This window comes from Carassius gibelio, chromosome B9, assembly GCF_023724105.1.
Source record: "Carassius gibelio isolate Cgi1373 ecotype wild population from Czech Republic chromosome B9, carGib1.2-hapl.c, whole genome shotgun sequence".
Taxonomy (NCBI): domain Eukaryota; kingdom Metazoa; phylum Chordata; class Actinopteri; order Cypriniformes; family Cyprinidae; genus Carassius; species Carassius gibelio.
This window is the reverse complement of record NC_068404.1, coordinates 13,659,338-13,672,968: the sequence shown is the minus strand read 5'-3', so window position 1 is coordinate 13,672,968 and position 13,631 is coordinate 13,659,338. Positions and strand designations below refer to the sequence as shown.

The window sequence follows — 13,631 nt, the reverse complement described above, 5'->3', positions numbered from 1 at the left end:
CCTGAATGGCACTGACAATCAAATTAGTTTTTCTTTAGTTTTTTTTGCTTATGTTTGCTTATGTGTGTAGTGATTTATCATTAATTTTACATGGTGTCCTAGCATAGTAACCACAGATATTCATCAATGTGACAATAAATATGATCTAATAATATTTTTTTTCCTTGCATGTTTAACAATTTAAGTTTTTTTTTTTTTTTTTTAGTTTCTTTTTTTTTTCTTTTTTTTTGTATTTAATTCAGTGAGCATGCAATAAATCTGATCAGTAAAAAGTGTAAAAGTGGGAAAATAAGTGTAAAAGTTTTTTTTTTAAATAGCCCAAGAAAGTATCATGGTTTTCACAAACATATTAAGCATCACTGTTTTCAATAATAAGAAGTGTTTCTTGAGTACCAAAACAGCATATTAGGGTTATTTATGATGGGTCATATGACACTGCTGAAAATTCAGCTTTACCATCACAGAAATAAATAACATTTTAAAATAATTTACAGTATTTTAAATTGAATAAATGCAGTCTTGGTGGGAATAAGAGACTTCTTAAAAAAATATTTCTGATCCAAAACAGTTGTCTTTGTTGCCTTTTCGTTTAAAACAAAATAAACTTTTTTTGTGTGTGTGTGTGTGCTTGACAAAATAAATTAAATAAATGCTTGACATCCAGGACATTCGTGCATTTTTGTGTGGCTGATGTGTTAACATCTTTTTCTGGGCCTGTATGTTCACATTCCTCCTCGTCCCACCTGATTCTGATAAAAGACTTCATCACATTCTCTCTCTCACACACACACACACACACACACACACCTGTAGCACACATCATCGCCATGCGGAGTGTCTGTTCAGTGTCATGTGGCAGTGGGAGTTGAGAGGCTGTGAGAGTGAACTGTGTTTTTCACACCCTTCCTCTCAAACCCTGACGCTCACAGAGTCACTGTAGATCTGTGTGCAGCCTCAGTGTCAATGACACATTAACCTTCTGCTTTTCACTTTCTGTTGTGAATCCATCTGTTAATACGGTTAACCAGATTTCCGCAGGTCTCAAAAATGTCTTGAAAAGTAATTTTCCCTTCCACAGATGAAAGTCTTAAATCTAAACAGAAAGTCTTAAATTCATAAAATCGTGGCATTAAATGTTGCATAAAAGAATGCTTTTGTTAGTATTTTTGTCTTTGTTTTTCAATACAAATATCTAAACTACTTTAGTCTTGTGTAATCAAGATACATTTACATTTACAAGATAAATTTACAAGATACATTTACATGAGATACAGAATTAAGATATACACTTTTTAAAAAAGTTTTTTTTTTTTTTTTTTTTTTTTTTGGCGAAATGAAGTGACTTTATGCTTTAAAGTAAGAACAAGCTTATTTTTGTGACATATGAAAACTTGTTTTGTGTTTGATTTTAGTCAGTTTCTCAGAGCCCACTGGAAGATATTTGTCATTTTTTATAATCATGAATTCACTTTTTATTTAATGAACTATTCCCAGAAAAAAAAATCTTAATTTAAGATTCATTTGCACTGAAAAACAAAACAAAGGTACTTAGAAGGATCAGTTTTGTGCAGTGTGATTACAGTGAAATTAATTTAAAAATAATGGAGATCAGTTGGAAGTTGTGCTGCAATACAACTCATGTTCTCTTTAGATATTTATATTTAGAGAACATACTGACATATTGCGCTTCCTTTAATGTATACTTTAAGAAGTCTTAAATTAACCTTCATAAAACTTGCAGAAATCCTGGTTACTGCTCATACTTTGATCAATTTTAATTAATTTGCTCCTGTTTTTTGGCTTATTGTAGCATCATCTTGTTTCTCTATTCTCACAGTCATTAAAATTCTCAGTTGAACTAAAATTAAGAAATTGACATGCTTATAAGAAACTGTGCTCTCATATCTCTCTCTCTCCTTTCCTCAGCCCCCTGTTATCATGCATGAATTTTTGTCACTCCTCTGTTTCTAAGGAGTGACCCTTGCCCTTATTTTTCTTTTGCTCTCAGAACATCTATTCTCCTGTCCCACATCCCCTCTCCCTTCTGTCTCCTGGTGGGAGTCTGGAGTCCCTCTCCACCCCAAGTTGCCCCCACCCAGCTAACTAATTACTGCCATTCAGAAGCAACAGGCAGAAAAACAAAGCGTGACAGTCCTGCCTCTGCTTTCATTCCATTCTATTCTTCCCCAACATCCCATAGCCTGACACTACCTCTCTGACCTATTTTTAACATCTTTTACATTCTACATGTCAAGTACAGCTTTTCTCTTTTTATTATTAATTTATAGCAAATTTAATTTATGCATGTATTTTTAATTGTTAATTAATTCAAATAAATCAAGACATTTTTTTAATATTTATTTATTTAATATTTTTTTTATTTTTGCCACAAAACACAGCAGTTTCTTTAAACCTCTAACACAAAGTATGATGAATTGTAATAGAGGTGCTTTCTCTCTCTCTCTCTTTGCCAAGGTTTTGATAAACAGGTTTTGATTGCTCAGTATTGGGACTGTGAGTCTTAAAACAGAGTACAGTCTTACAAACACATCTGGGTGTCAAAAAATGTGTAATATTTTCTGTTTTATCCAGTATATTTTAAACCTGTTATCTTTGTCACAATCATTTTTCTCGTACTTGCATCTATGAAGTGAAATGGCGCAATTCTCTGCGGTTCTAAAAATGCTCTCTGTACTGTCAGTACTTTGTCCCTCTTCTTGTGTACCTCTTATTCATGGCGTTCACCGCAAGCCTATTATTCTGTCTCCCCCACTGCCTCTGTAAGGCCCAACTTTGAGGCATTTCTCATTCACGTCACATTACTTTCTCTTTCAGCTTCTTAATTGGCTTACCTTATTAAGGAGCCATTTTCTTTTAGTGTTGCTACTTAATGCCGGTTCCTCCACAGCTCTGGAATGCTCGCCCTCCGTGTCGAGGTCATTGAATGCTGAACTATCTCCAGGAAGACTCCAAACACTATAGACCAAAAACAAATGCTCTCCCCATTTAGTTCAAACAGTTAGCACAGAGTTTTGGGCAGTCTTCTTTTTTTTTCTTTTTTTTTTTTAAATGACCCCATTGACCATATTTGTTTGCCCAGAGGCCAGTTTTGTTTGTCCACTGCCTTTTGTTTGATATCTCCACTGGAAGAGTAAGAAGAGTTAACCAAGTGTACCAACATGGACACGAGTACGAGTGCAATATAAATGCTAATTGTATGTTTTGTACCGAAGACAACCGCATTGGTCTTGCCAACAATATGCACTTAATTGAGCTCAAACGACAACATCCGGGTCCTGATGAGAAACATCAGCTTTCAGTATATCCATAAAACCATCGTTCTTCAAGTATACCTACATGGAACTTGGTCTACTGTGACCAATACATTCACGGTCCATGTATATGATGAAACTTCATGCCCACTTCACACTTCACCCTGGCAGGCCGTTTCTCTCTCCCTTCTTCACATGCTGGTTGTAATCCTGTTTTGCGAGGCCCTGGCAGGGAGGGTGTTATCCAAACAGAGCTCACACTCTTTTTATCTGTCTAATCTGGGCCCTTTCTCTGCCGTTTAATGGAGCGGGCAAGGACATTAGGGCCAGGGCTGAGGAGGGGATGAAGAAGTAGGCGCTAAACTGTGGTTTTAGGGGATTAAGCAGTTAACGACAAAGCATATGCAAGATAGGAGCAAGAGGTGGGGGATTTGGGGGAAGTTGAATTGGCAGACGTCACCCATGCCCCCCACAAAGCCACAAAGATGCTGTTTTTAGTGGGCTACCTGACTTTGAAGCATCTTTAGTGCTTCAGTAGATGAATCTGAATAAATATTTCACTTTCAATTCAATTCAATTCAAGTTTATTTGTATAGCGCTTTTTACAAAACAAATCGTTACAAAGCAAATTTACAGAAAATTATGTTTCTACAATATTTAGTAGTAGTTAGTAGTTTGTGCACATTTGACAGGATTAAAAAAAAAATAATAATAATAATAATAAAACAAGACGTAGTCAGCTAGACGATGAACTATCAATATTATTAATTAAGTTATTATATGATTCAGTCACACATTTAGCAATAATTGTTAGTTCTGTTTGTTGATTCAGGGTTAGCATCATCTGAGGTCCTCTGAGGGTCAGCATCATCTCTTCTCAGGTATTCTGGATCCAAACTGGAGTTTGTGTAAATCCTAGTTACCACAGGATGTAAATCCTGTGGCGAAACATAGAAACAAAATACAGACATCATTAGCATAGCTGCTGATCCAACAAAGTAAAATTAGTTTAACCCAAGCTAATGAATAAAAATGCACCTTTGATCAGATGCAACTACACTCACAATTAAAAAGATATATTATTCGAATGCTTGGCGAAAGAGATGTGTTTTTAATCTAGATTTAAACAGAGAGAGTGTGTCTGAACCCCGAACATTATCAGGAAGGCTATTCCAGAGTTTGGGAGCCAAATGTGAGAAAGCTCTACCTCCTTTAGTGGACTTTGCTATCCTAGGAACGACCAAAAGTCCAGCGTTTTGTGACCTTAGGGTGCGTCATGGGTTGTAGCGTGGTAGAAGGCTAGTTAGGTACGCTGGAGCTAAACCATTTAGGGCCTTATAGGTAAGTAATGATAATTTGTAACTGATACGGAACTTAATAGGTAGCCAGTGCAGAGACTGTAAAATCGGGGTAATATGATCATATTTTCTTGACCTGGTAAGGACTCTAGCTGCTGCATTTTGGACTACCTGTAGCTTGTTTATTGACGAAGCAGGACAACCACCTAGAAGTGCATTACAATAGTCCAGTCTAGAGGTCATGAATGCATGAACTAGCTTTTCTGCATCAGAAACAGATAACATGTTTCGTAGCTTGGCAATGTTTCTAACATGGAAGAATGCAGTTTTTGTAACATTGGAAATATGATTTTCAAAAGACAAATTGCTGTCTAATATAACACCCAGATTTCTGACTGTAGAGGAAGTAACAGTACATCCGTCTGTTACATTGTAATCTACAAGATTCTGTGTAGTGTTTTTTGGTCCAATAATTAGTATCTCTGTCTTATCTGAATTTAATTGGAGAAAATTGTGTCATCCAATCTTTTACATTTTTAACACACTCTGATAGCTTAGATAATTGGGAAGTTTCATCTGGTCTCGTTGAGATATATAGCTGAGTATCATCAGCATAACAGTGGAAGCTAATTCCGTATTTTCTAATAATATTACCAAGGGGCAACATATATATTGAAAATAGAAGGGGACCTAGGACGGATCCTTGTGGCACTCCATATTTTACTGATGATAAATGAGATGACTCCCCATTTAAGTAAACAAAATGGTAGCGATCGGACAGGTAGGATCTAAACCATCTTAGAGCCTGCCCTTGAATACCTGTATAGTTTTGTAATCGATCTATGAGTATGTCATGATCTATGGTGTCGAACGCAGCACTAAGATCAAGTAAGACTAGAAATGAGATGCAGCCTTGGTCTGACGCAAGGAGCAGGTCATTTGTAATTTTAACAAGTGCAGTTTCTGTGCTATGGTGGGGCCTAAAACCTGACTGAAATTCTTCATATAGATCTTTTTTATGCCGGAAGGTGCTCAATTGAGCAGACACAACTTTTTCTAAAATTTTAGACATAAATGGAAGATTTGAAATAGGCCTATAATTTGCAAGTACTCTAGGATCTAGTTTTGGTTTCTTAATAAGACGCTTGATAACCGCCAGCTTGAATGGTTTTGGGACGTGTCCTAAAGATAACGACGAGTTTATGATATTGAGAAGCAGTTCTTCGGCTACAGGTAACAGCTCTTTCAGTAATTTAGTGGGTACAGGATCTAATAAACATGTTGTTGGTTTAGATACAGTGATAAGTTTATTTAACTCTTCCTGTCCTATGGTTGTAAAGCACTGCAGTTTATCTTTGGGTGCGATGGATGAAACTGAAGTGTTAGATGTTGTAGAATCTACATTCGCTATTGTATTTCTAATGTTATCTATTTTATCAGTGAAGAAATTCATAAAGTCATTACTATTTAACGTTGGTGGAATATTTGAATCAGGTGGCGTCTAACTAGTTACTAGTTAATAGTTGGTATAGCCTACTTATCACAACATTGTCAATCGCTAATTTATTCAAACATCTCTCTACCGAACTACCTACAGTAGCTTAATTTGCAGAGGAAGAGGAGAAAGCACCCATTTGGTAAATAAGCTTATAAGCTTATAAATAAGTTATTTATATCTTTTGCTGTAGTGTGTTAGAAGGAAATATCAGTTTGCCATTAATTTTAATAATAATCTAGTGCGATTTTGAATGCACAACCAGTCTGACAATGGCAAAATGAATATTTGGAAATGTTGTGTACAGTTCATGGAGCTAAAAGCTATAGCCCCGCTAAAAAAGCCTAGCGACGCCTCTGCTTCTTTTTTACATTTCGGAAAACCAGGACAAACATTTCAATCGATTGCTTAGGCATTTAAGAGGTACCGAAAGGAGGCACGGAAATCTGCGTCCTTATTCGGTTCGGTGCATACCGGTTCCATACCCAACCCTACTTATAAGAAATATATTTTTTGATAAACTAACCCAACACTGGCTATGTCCTTGCAGGAGTGTGATTTGTGTCATGTGCTGGTGCGATGGATCGCGTACAAACCAATAGTGTCGGAATGGTATATGTTTATACTTCTCATCCAAGCACAATCCAATTCACCTCATCTGGATGGCGCAATTTATCTGGATAGGTTTTTTTTTTTTTTTTTTTTTTTTTGAATGATGACAAGCTGGAATGAAAACAAGGCAAAATGAAATAGCAGTAACGAACCTATTTTTAAAGTGTAATGAGTAGAAAGTACAAATAATTGCGTGAAAATGTAAGGACTAGAATTAAAAAGTCAGCTGAAAAAAAAAATTACTCAAGTAATGTGTAGATCCAAAATTTCCACTCAAGTAAGGTAACAAAGTATTTGTACTTCGTTACTTGAGACCTCTGGTGTATATACAGTACAATAAGATTTTTATGAAGTGCAAAAATTGAGGTACATAAGAAGAGACCAGCTTGATGCAAGGTTATAAACACAAGGTGCAAAAGGGGAGGCATCAACTCAGTAGATGCATTATACAGAATAAGTATAGAAGAAACACGTGTGTCTGTGTGTGTGTGTGTGTGTGTGTATGTATGTATATATATATATATATATATATATATATATATATACATACACACATATATATATATATATATATATATATATATATATATATATATATATATATATATAGATACACATATAATGAAATGGCATTATGAGTTAGAAATGTAAAGGTATGTGCAAAACCTATCCTACTATTATCCTACTATTTAACTGACCTCCCTGCATTTTAATTACTGTAACTCATTTTAATCAGTTGAACCTGTAGCTTTTCATGCATAAATTCACACTTTGACTACTTTGTCAGTAACTCTCTTTAAAAGCCCTCTAGCTCTTCACAGTCCCTCCCCATCAAGCCTGGTGCAAGTGTATGGAAGCATATGGGTAGCATTATTCAATTTGGGATGTAATATGCAAAATGACAATGCAATATGTAAAATGGCAATGCATTTCTGTATTTACATGTACATTTTCCAATACATTTGTGCAACGTTTGGTGCAAAATGAAAATGAAAATTAAATGACATAATTTTCATTTGCCATTTACTACACCAGTTTTAAAATGTAAAATGAATATTAATTTTAACGCTTTATAAGTTGCAAAATGAAAATGAAAATGTATTACAGAAATGATTAGATATGTCTAACATGTTAAAGCAAAAACTGTGGCAAAATGATCATTTAAATGCTATTTTTCTTAATTGCATTAACACTCACAGTCAAGACACTTATGATTGCATTTTCATTCGGTGTCCGCAATGAATGTAGCAAAACTCAATGTGCACATTGAAAATGCATTCCGAGCCGATCACGTGTCCCCGCCCTCGCGCCACGTCAATCATTGTGTGAACAAGGCGGGGCTTACAGACGGTCAGAGACTCAAGTCTCAAGAAGAGGATTCAATCAAGTGAGACAACATGGACAAGACAGTTGGTCCGTGTATGTTTTGATCATTTCGGTTTATGGCTTCAATATTTCATTCGGACTTGTGGGCGGAGCGGAAATGCTGCTTTCATCTGATTGGTCGAATCGGATCGGTTTTCATCTGACAGCCTTCAGCTCGGTCTTGTCATTCTTTCAGGCAAAATAAGAGTCAGTGCGAGTGAAGCACTGAAATGTCTGAAACTACGCTCACTGTTAATTAGCATAATATTTGAATCAGATGTAGCTGGGCACATAATTCGTGCTGCTGAGACCTGCAAATTAGTTCTAGGTTGTAGTATTGTATGAATATTGTCCCACTGATAAATACAGTGCAAATAGTTCTGTCCCTTTGGATAACAGTGAAGTGGAAATTAAAATCAATAATAGACTGAACAGTTCCATGTCTGTAACATTTACCACTCTCATCTTTTAAGTCATAAGGCACTAGGTATGTGTGTGTGTGTGACATTAATAAATAATTGTAAAAATGAATATAGTTACATTTCTAAATAAAAATAGTAAAATCAGTGCTCCTGTAGCCTACCCCAGAGCGCCCTCTCGCGGCTGTAGACGGTAATGTTTTCTCTTGGTCTTGAATAAATGTGACATATAGTCCAGTGCGACTTATATATGTTTTTTTCCTCGTCATGACGTATTTTTGGACTGATGCAACTTATACCGAAAAATACAGTTAACATTATTATTATTATTTATTATGAGAGTAATTGACACAGACTAGAACTTTAATGTTTCACCCAATTCAGCTCATATCTTTAGACTCGTCCGACTCGTGTTGCTTGTATAACTGGCCAGACTTACCTTCCCAAAAAATCCTATTTAATTTTATTTCATAAATTTAACTATATTTATTTCCACTTTACTGTTATCCAAAGGGACAGAACTATTTGCACTGTTTTTATCAGTGGGACAATATTCATACAATACTACAACCTAGAAATAATTTGCAGGTCTCAGCAGCACGAATTATGTGCCCAGCTATATCTGATTCAAATATTATGCTAATTAACAGTGAGTGTAGTTTCAGACATTTCAGCTGAAGGCTGTCAGATGAAAACCGATCCGATTCGACCAATCAGATGAAAGCAGCGTTTCAGCTCCGCCCACAAGTCCGAATGAAATATTGAAGCCATAAACCGAAATGATCAAAACATACACGGACCAACTGTCTTGTCCATGTTGTCTCAATTGATTGAATCCTCTTCTTGAGACTTGAGTCTCTGACCGTCTGTAAGCCCCGCCTTGTTCACACAATGATTGACGTGGCGCGAGGGCGGGGACACGTGATCGGCTCGGAATGCATTTTCAATGTGCACATTGAGTTTTGCTACATTCATTGCGGGACACCGAATGAAAATGCAATCGTAAGTGTCTTGACTGTGAGTGTTAATGCAATTAAGAAAAATAGCATTTAAATGATCATTTTGCCACAGTTTTTGCTTTAACATGTTAGACATATCTAATCATTTCTGTAATACATTTTCATTTTAATTTTGCAACTTATAAAGCGTTAAAATTAATATTCATTTTACATATTAAAACTGGTGTAGTAAATGGCAAATGAAAATTATGTAATTTAATTTTCATTTTCATTTTGCACCAAACGTTGCACAAATGTATTGGAAAATGTAAATGTAAATACAGAAATGCATTGCCATTTTACATATTGCATTGTCATTTTGCATATTACATCCCAAATTGAATAATGCTACCCATATGCTTCCATACAAGTGTACTGGCTGTTTCACTCACCCTGCCTGCTAAATTATTGAAATATTTAATTACTCCCTCTGTCAGCATTGATCAAGGGGAGTATATATCATCTTTACCAAAGACGGCAAGTGTGCTCACCCCGCCTCTTTGATTGGTGGCTTGCAGCGTTTCTTTAATAGCTTGCTATATTACTCCTCCACATGGGAAAAGGCAGGGTATTGCCTTCATGTTTCTGCCAGCCAAAAACAGAGAAAAACGGGTGTCTGAACTAAAAGCTACTTGATGGATGGATGGTTAAGGGCTCTCCTGGTGCCTCTACTGAGAAAACCAATAGCATCACCTCTATGTTCATTAAGCAATGACAGTGACTGCTTTATAGCAGTGTGGGTCTTCTGCCTTGAGTTCTTCTTGCTTGCGAATTGCTTTGGTGGTTCTAATAATGAAATGCTCAAAAGGGATATAATGAAAATATTGTTAAAATGGATTTAATTTAATTTGATTTTTTTTAAGTTTCATTCTTTTTTTTCTTTATTGATTTTATTCATATTTCTTAATTTTTATATAATTTTATTACAATTATCTAGAGAAGCTACATTTAAATGCACTGTATAAAAATATAGATAATATAGATTATTATTGTAATTGTATTTGTGTATGGTAGGGCTGGGTTTTGTGTCATAAAGAATCTCACTATTTTTCAACCTTTTGACTATTTACTATCATTTAAAAATCCTATATAATATCATATAACAATATTTATATACTATATTATAAATATACATCTGCAAAATGATTGCTATGAAATGGCCTATAATGTTTTTTTATTATTTAGTTAGTTATGTGTTTATTTACAATTAGGAACCCTCTGTTTCATAAAATTAATAGATTCAGATCGTTTTGGGTTCATGAATCCTATATTGCCATAAATCATAGTCTTAGAGTGCAGTTCATAAACTCCCAGATTCTAAAATAAGGTATTAATGCACACATGCAAAAAAAGCGTCCCTCAAATATAACCTTACAAACCATGTTTAAGTAACTAAACATGATCCGGCAACTTTAACCATGGCTGAAGAGTCTAGATTCCCTGTTCCCACACAAACCTTCCCCTTTTCAACCCATTCTTCCTGTTCACGCTGCATATGTGTGCGCGCGTGCGCGTCTTTCGTGGGAGACTGTGGTGGTCCTTCCTTTATTCTTTCGGTCCCCCAAGCCCTCGCGTCCCACCCTCCCAAGCTCTCCTCTCTGCTTCACTGTCCCCTCTTCTCCTCCTCCATTCTTTGGCTGGCTCCTTGTGGAAGGGCTGAAGAATGCTGGCAGGGCCTTTAATTGGTGTGCCGCAGTGCTGCCAGGTGTAGCCACTTGTCTCTGCCCCCTTGGTGAATATGCACTGGAGGTCTAGGCCCCTTCCCCTGTCTCATTCAGCTGCCCACAATACGCCTTCTTCAGCGCCCCGCTTTCAAAGACCAGGCCGATTTTTAACTACTCTGGCCGATAAATGGCATTCACATATTATTTTTTGCAAACAGTCTCCCAAAAGGAATTACCCCACCCTCAAGCCGTAGCCAACCCCCCACTCTCGAAGCATTCATTAGTTTTCATGTGGATTCCTGATGTGATGTCTTTTTTTTGTACTTGGCTCCCATTGTAGCATGTTCTTAAGTGTTAGTCCAGTCGCTGAAATTCTCAGATAAACCTCTAACTGTTAACAGGAGGATTACTGTCCATTAGATAATGGAATTTATTTTAGATTTTTGCATGGATATTTTGAACCTGCTCCTCTCTCATAGCTGTTGAACACATTTAGTGAAGCCCATTTTATGGCAGAATCAGTTAGGTCACGTTTTACACTTCCCTAGGTTCCTCCTCCATGCTTTTCCATCCTATTTCTCAGCATGTTTAAAGCTTATAGGTTGGCCTGCAAAGAATCTGCACCTGCAAAATGTTCACAGAAAATTCCACAAACTTTAGATAATCATCTTTCAAAAAAGTTCTACACATCCTCTGTTTCTTTGCATTTTTGTTTATTAATGTTTTTGTGAATTTGCATCAGTGTAGCACTCTATTTTACACATATGCCAATGCATTCTGCAGAATTGTAAGATTCTGTCTTGGACAATAAACTGGGAGAAATTTGTCAGCTGTTAGAGTTGCGTTTATCACAGTAGTTGCTGTCTGATAGATGGTTTCTATGCACATACATCTGGAATGTGTGCACAAAAAGCTGACTGTCATACCGTTCTATGTACTACATTTCTGAAGTATTTCATGAAAAATCTAAAGCACTCTTTATTTAGTTTGTATCTTTACGTTTGTTTGTTTGTTTTTGTCCCATTGCTTGTAATTAGATATTTTTTTCTTATTTGTGGAAGTGGACCACAAAACCAGTCATAAAGGTACATTTTAGGAAATTGATTCATACGTCATCTGACAGTTGGATGAAGAAACTTTCCATTGATGTATGGTTTGTTAGGATAGGACAATATTTGGCTGAGATACAACTATTTGAAAATTCGGAGTCTGAGGGTGAAAAAAAATACATTAAAAAAAAGATGTGTGTGTGTAATGGTGCCTAAAGTGCTGACATCATAACAACTTTATTTACAGCAAAAATGACTTTGTGATATATAGTTAACGTGAAATACAGTGACATATCACCCACCTCTGCATTCCACTATTGCTATATATATTTCTCTTTCTTGCAGGTCATAGATGGAAAGCTTGCTCCCTTCCTCTCTAAGGTGATCAAGTTTGCCAGCTCTCACGTCTATAGCTGTAGTCTGTGCCGGGAGAAGGGCTTCATCTGTGAGCTTTGCCACACTGGCCAGGTCATCTATCCCTTCCAGGAGAATGCCACCAAAAGGTGAGACCTGTAGCCACTGCTTCACCTCTAAATGTCTCGTGATCTTGGAGGTCTATGAAAGCTGAGATGATGATTTTTTTTTTTATACTAATTAGTTTCTAATGATTTTTAGTGGATGCATGAAGTCATTTTGGAAGTGTCCTAGCACAGAAATCACATGTGGACATCAAAGCTTTTCTTCATCATTGATGATGATGGTATTATAATCCCACAGCTCTGTACACTGTAAGTGCCAGTTGTCTGTCAAATGGTCTGCAGCTCATTGCTGATGATTGTCCAGCCCCTGTCTCATGTTAGTCACACCCAGCGGGCGGTGGATTGGGGTGTAATGGTGCAGTGATAGGCCACCCTGTGTAAGGGGACAGTTAATCCCTCGAGCATCTCAGCTTTTTTCCAGCATGCTGCGTGTTGTCTTCTTATGGCCTGCAGCTGATAAACCACTCTCTGGTCTTCATACCATCAGTGTGACTAGAATCTCACAGACTCTCCAGCGAAGTGGAGTGCAGTTCCCAGAACAGATGCTGCTGTTTAAACATAGCTACTCACACAACAACACTGATAAAGCCTCAATAACGATTGGTTAGGGCTGCTAGCCTGCTACAGTTTTTTTTATTTCATAATAAAAATGTTTCATATTTTATTCTGTACTGTGTGATTTTATGGTCAACATGGTAGATCATGGACAAAGACCTTTTAAAACATTTTCTATATGTATTTGTGCGTATATATGTGTACACTGTATGTGTGTGTGTGTGTGAGTGTGTGTATATATATATATATATATATATATATATATATATATATATATATATATATATATATATATACACCGTTCAAAAGCTTGGGATCAGTACTGTACTGTATCAGTACACCAAACGCAAATGTTATTATTTGTGCGAACTGATTGACATACAAAGTCAATTCAAAGACGCAAAATTCACAAATAGAGGTGAATT

At 36.4% G+C, this 13,631-nt stretch overlaps 1 protein-coding gene across 3 annotated transcripts in view; it reads left to right on the top strand.

Annotated features, from left to right (window-relative positions):
* The window catches only part of plekhm3 (pleckstrin homology domain containing, family M, member 3), a 47,586-nt gene that overhangs the window by 28,739 nt on the left and 5,216 nt on the right, over positions 1 to 13,631 (top strand). For all 3 annotated transcript variants that reach the window (XM_052565908.1, XM_052565910.1, XM_052565909.1), the window contains one exon: positions 12,518 to 12,675. In XM_052565908.1, coding sequence (XP_052421868.1) covers positions 12,518 to 12,675 — 158 coding nt within the window. The remainder of the gene's footprint in view (positions 1 to 12,517; positions 12,676 to 13,631) is intronic.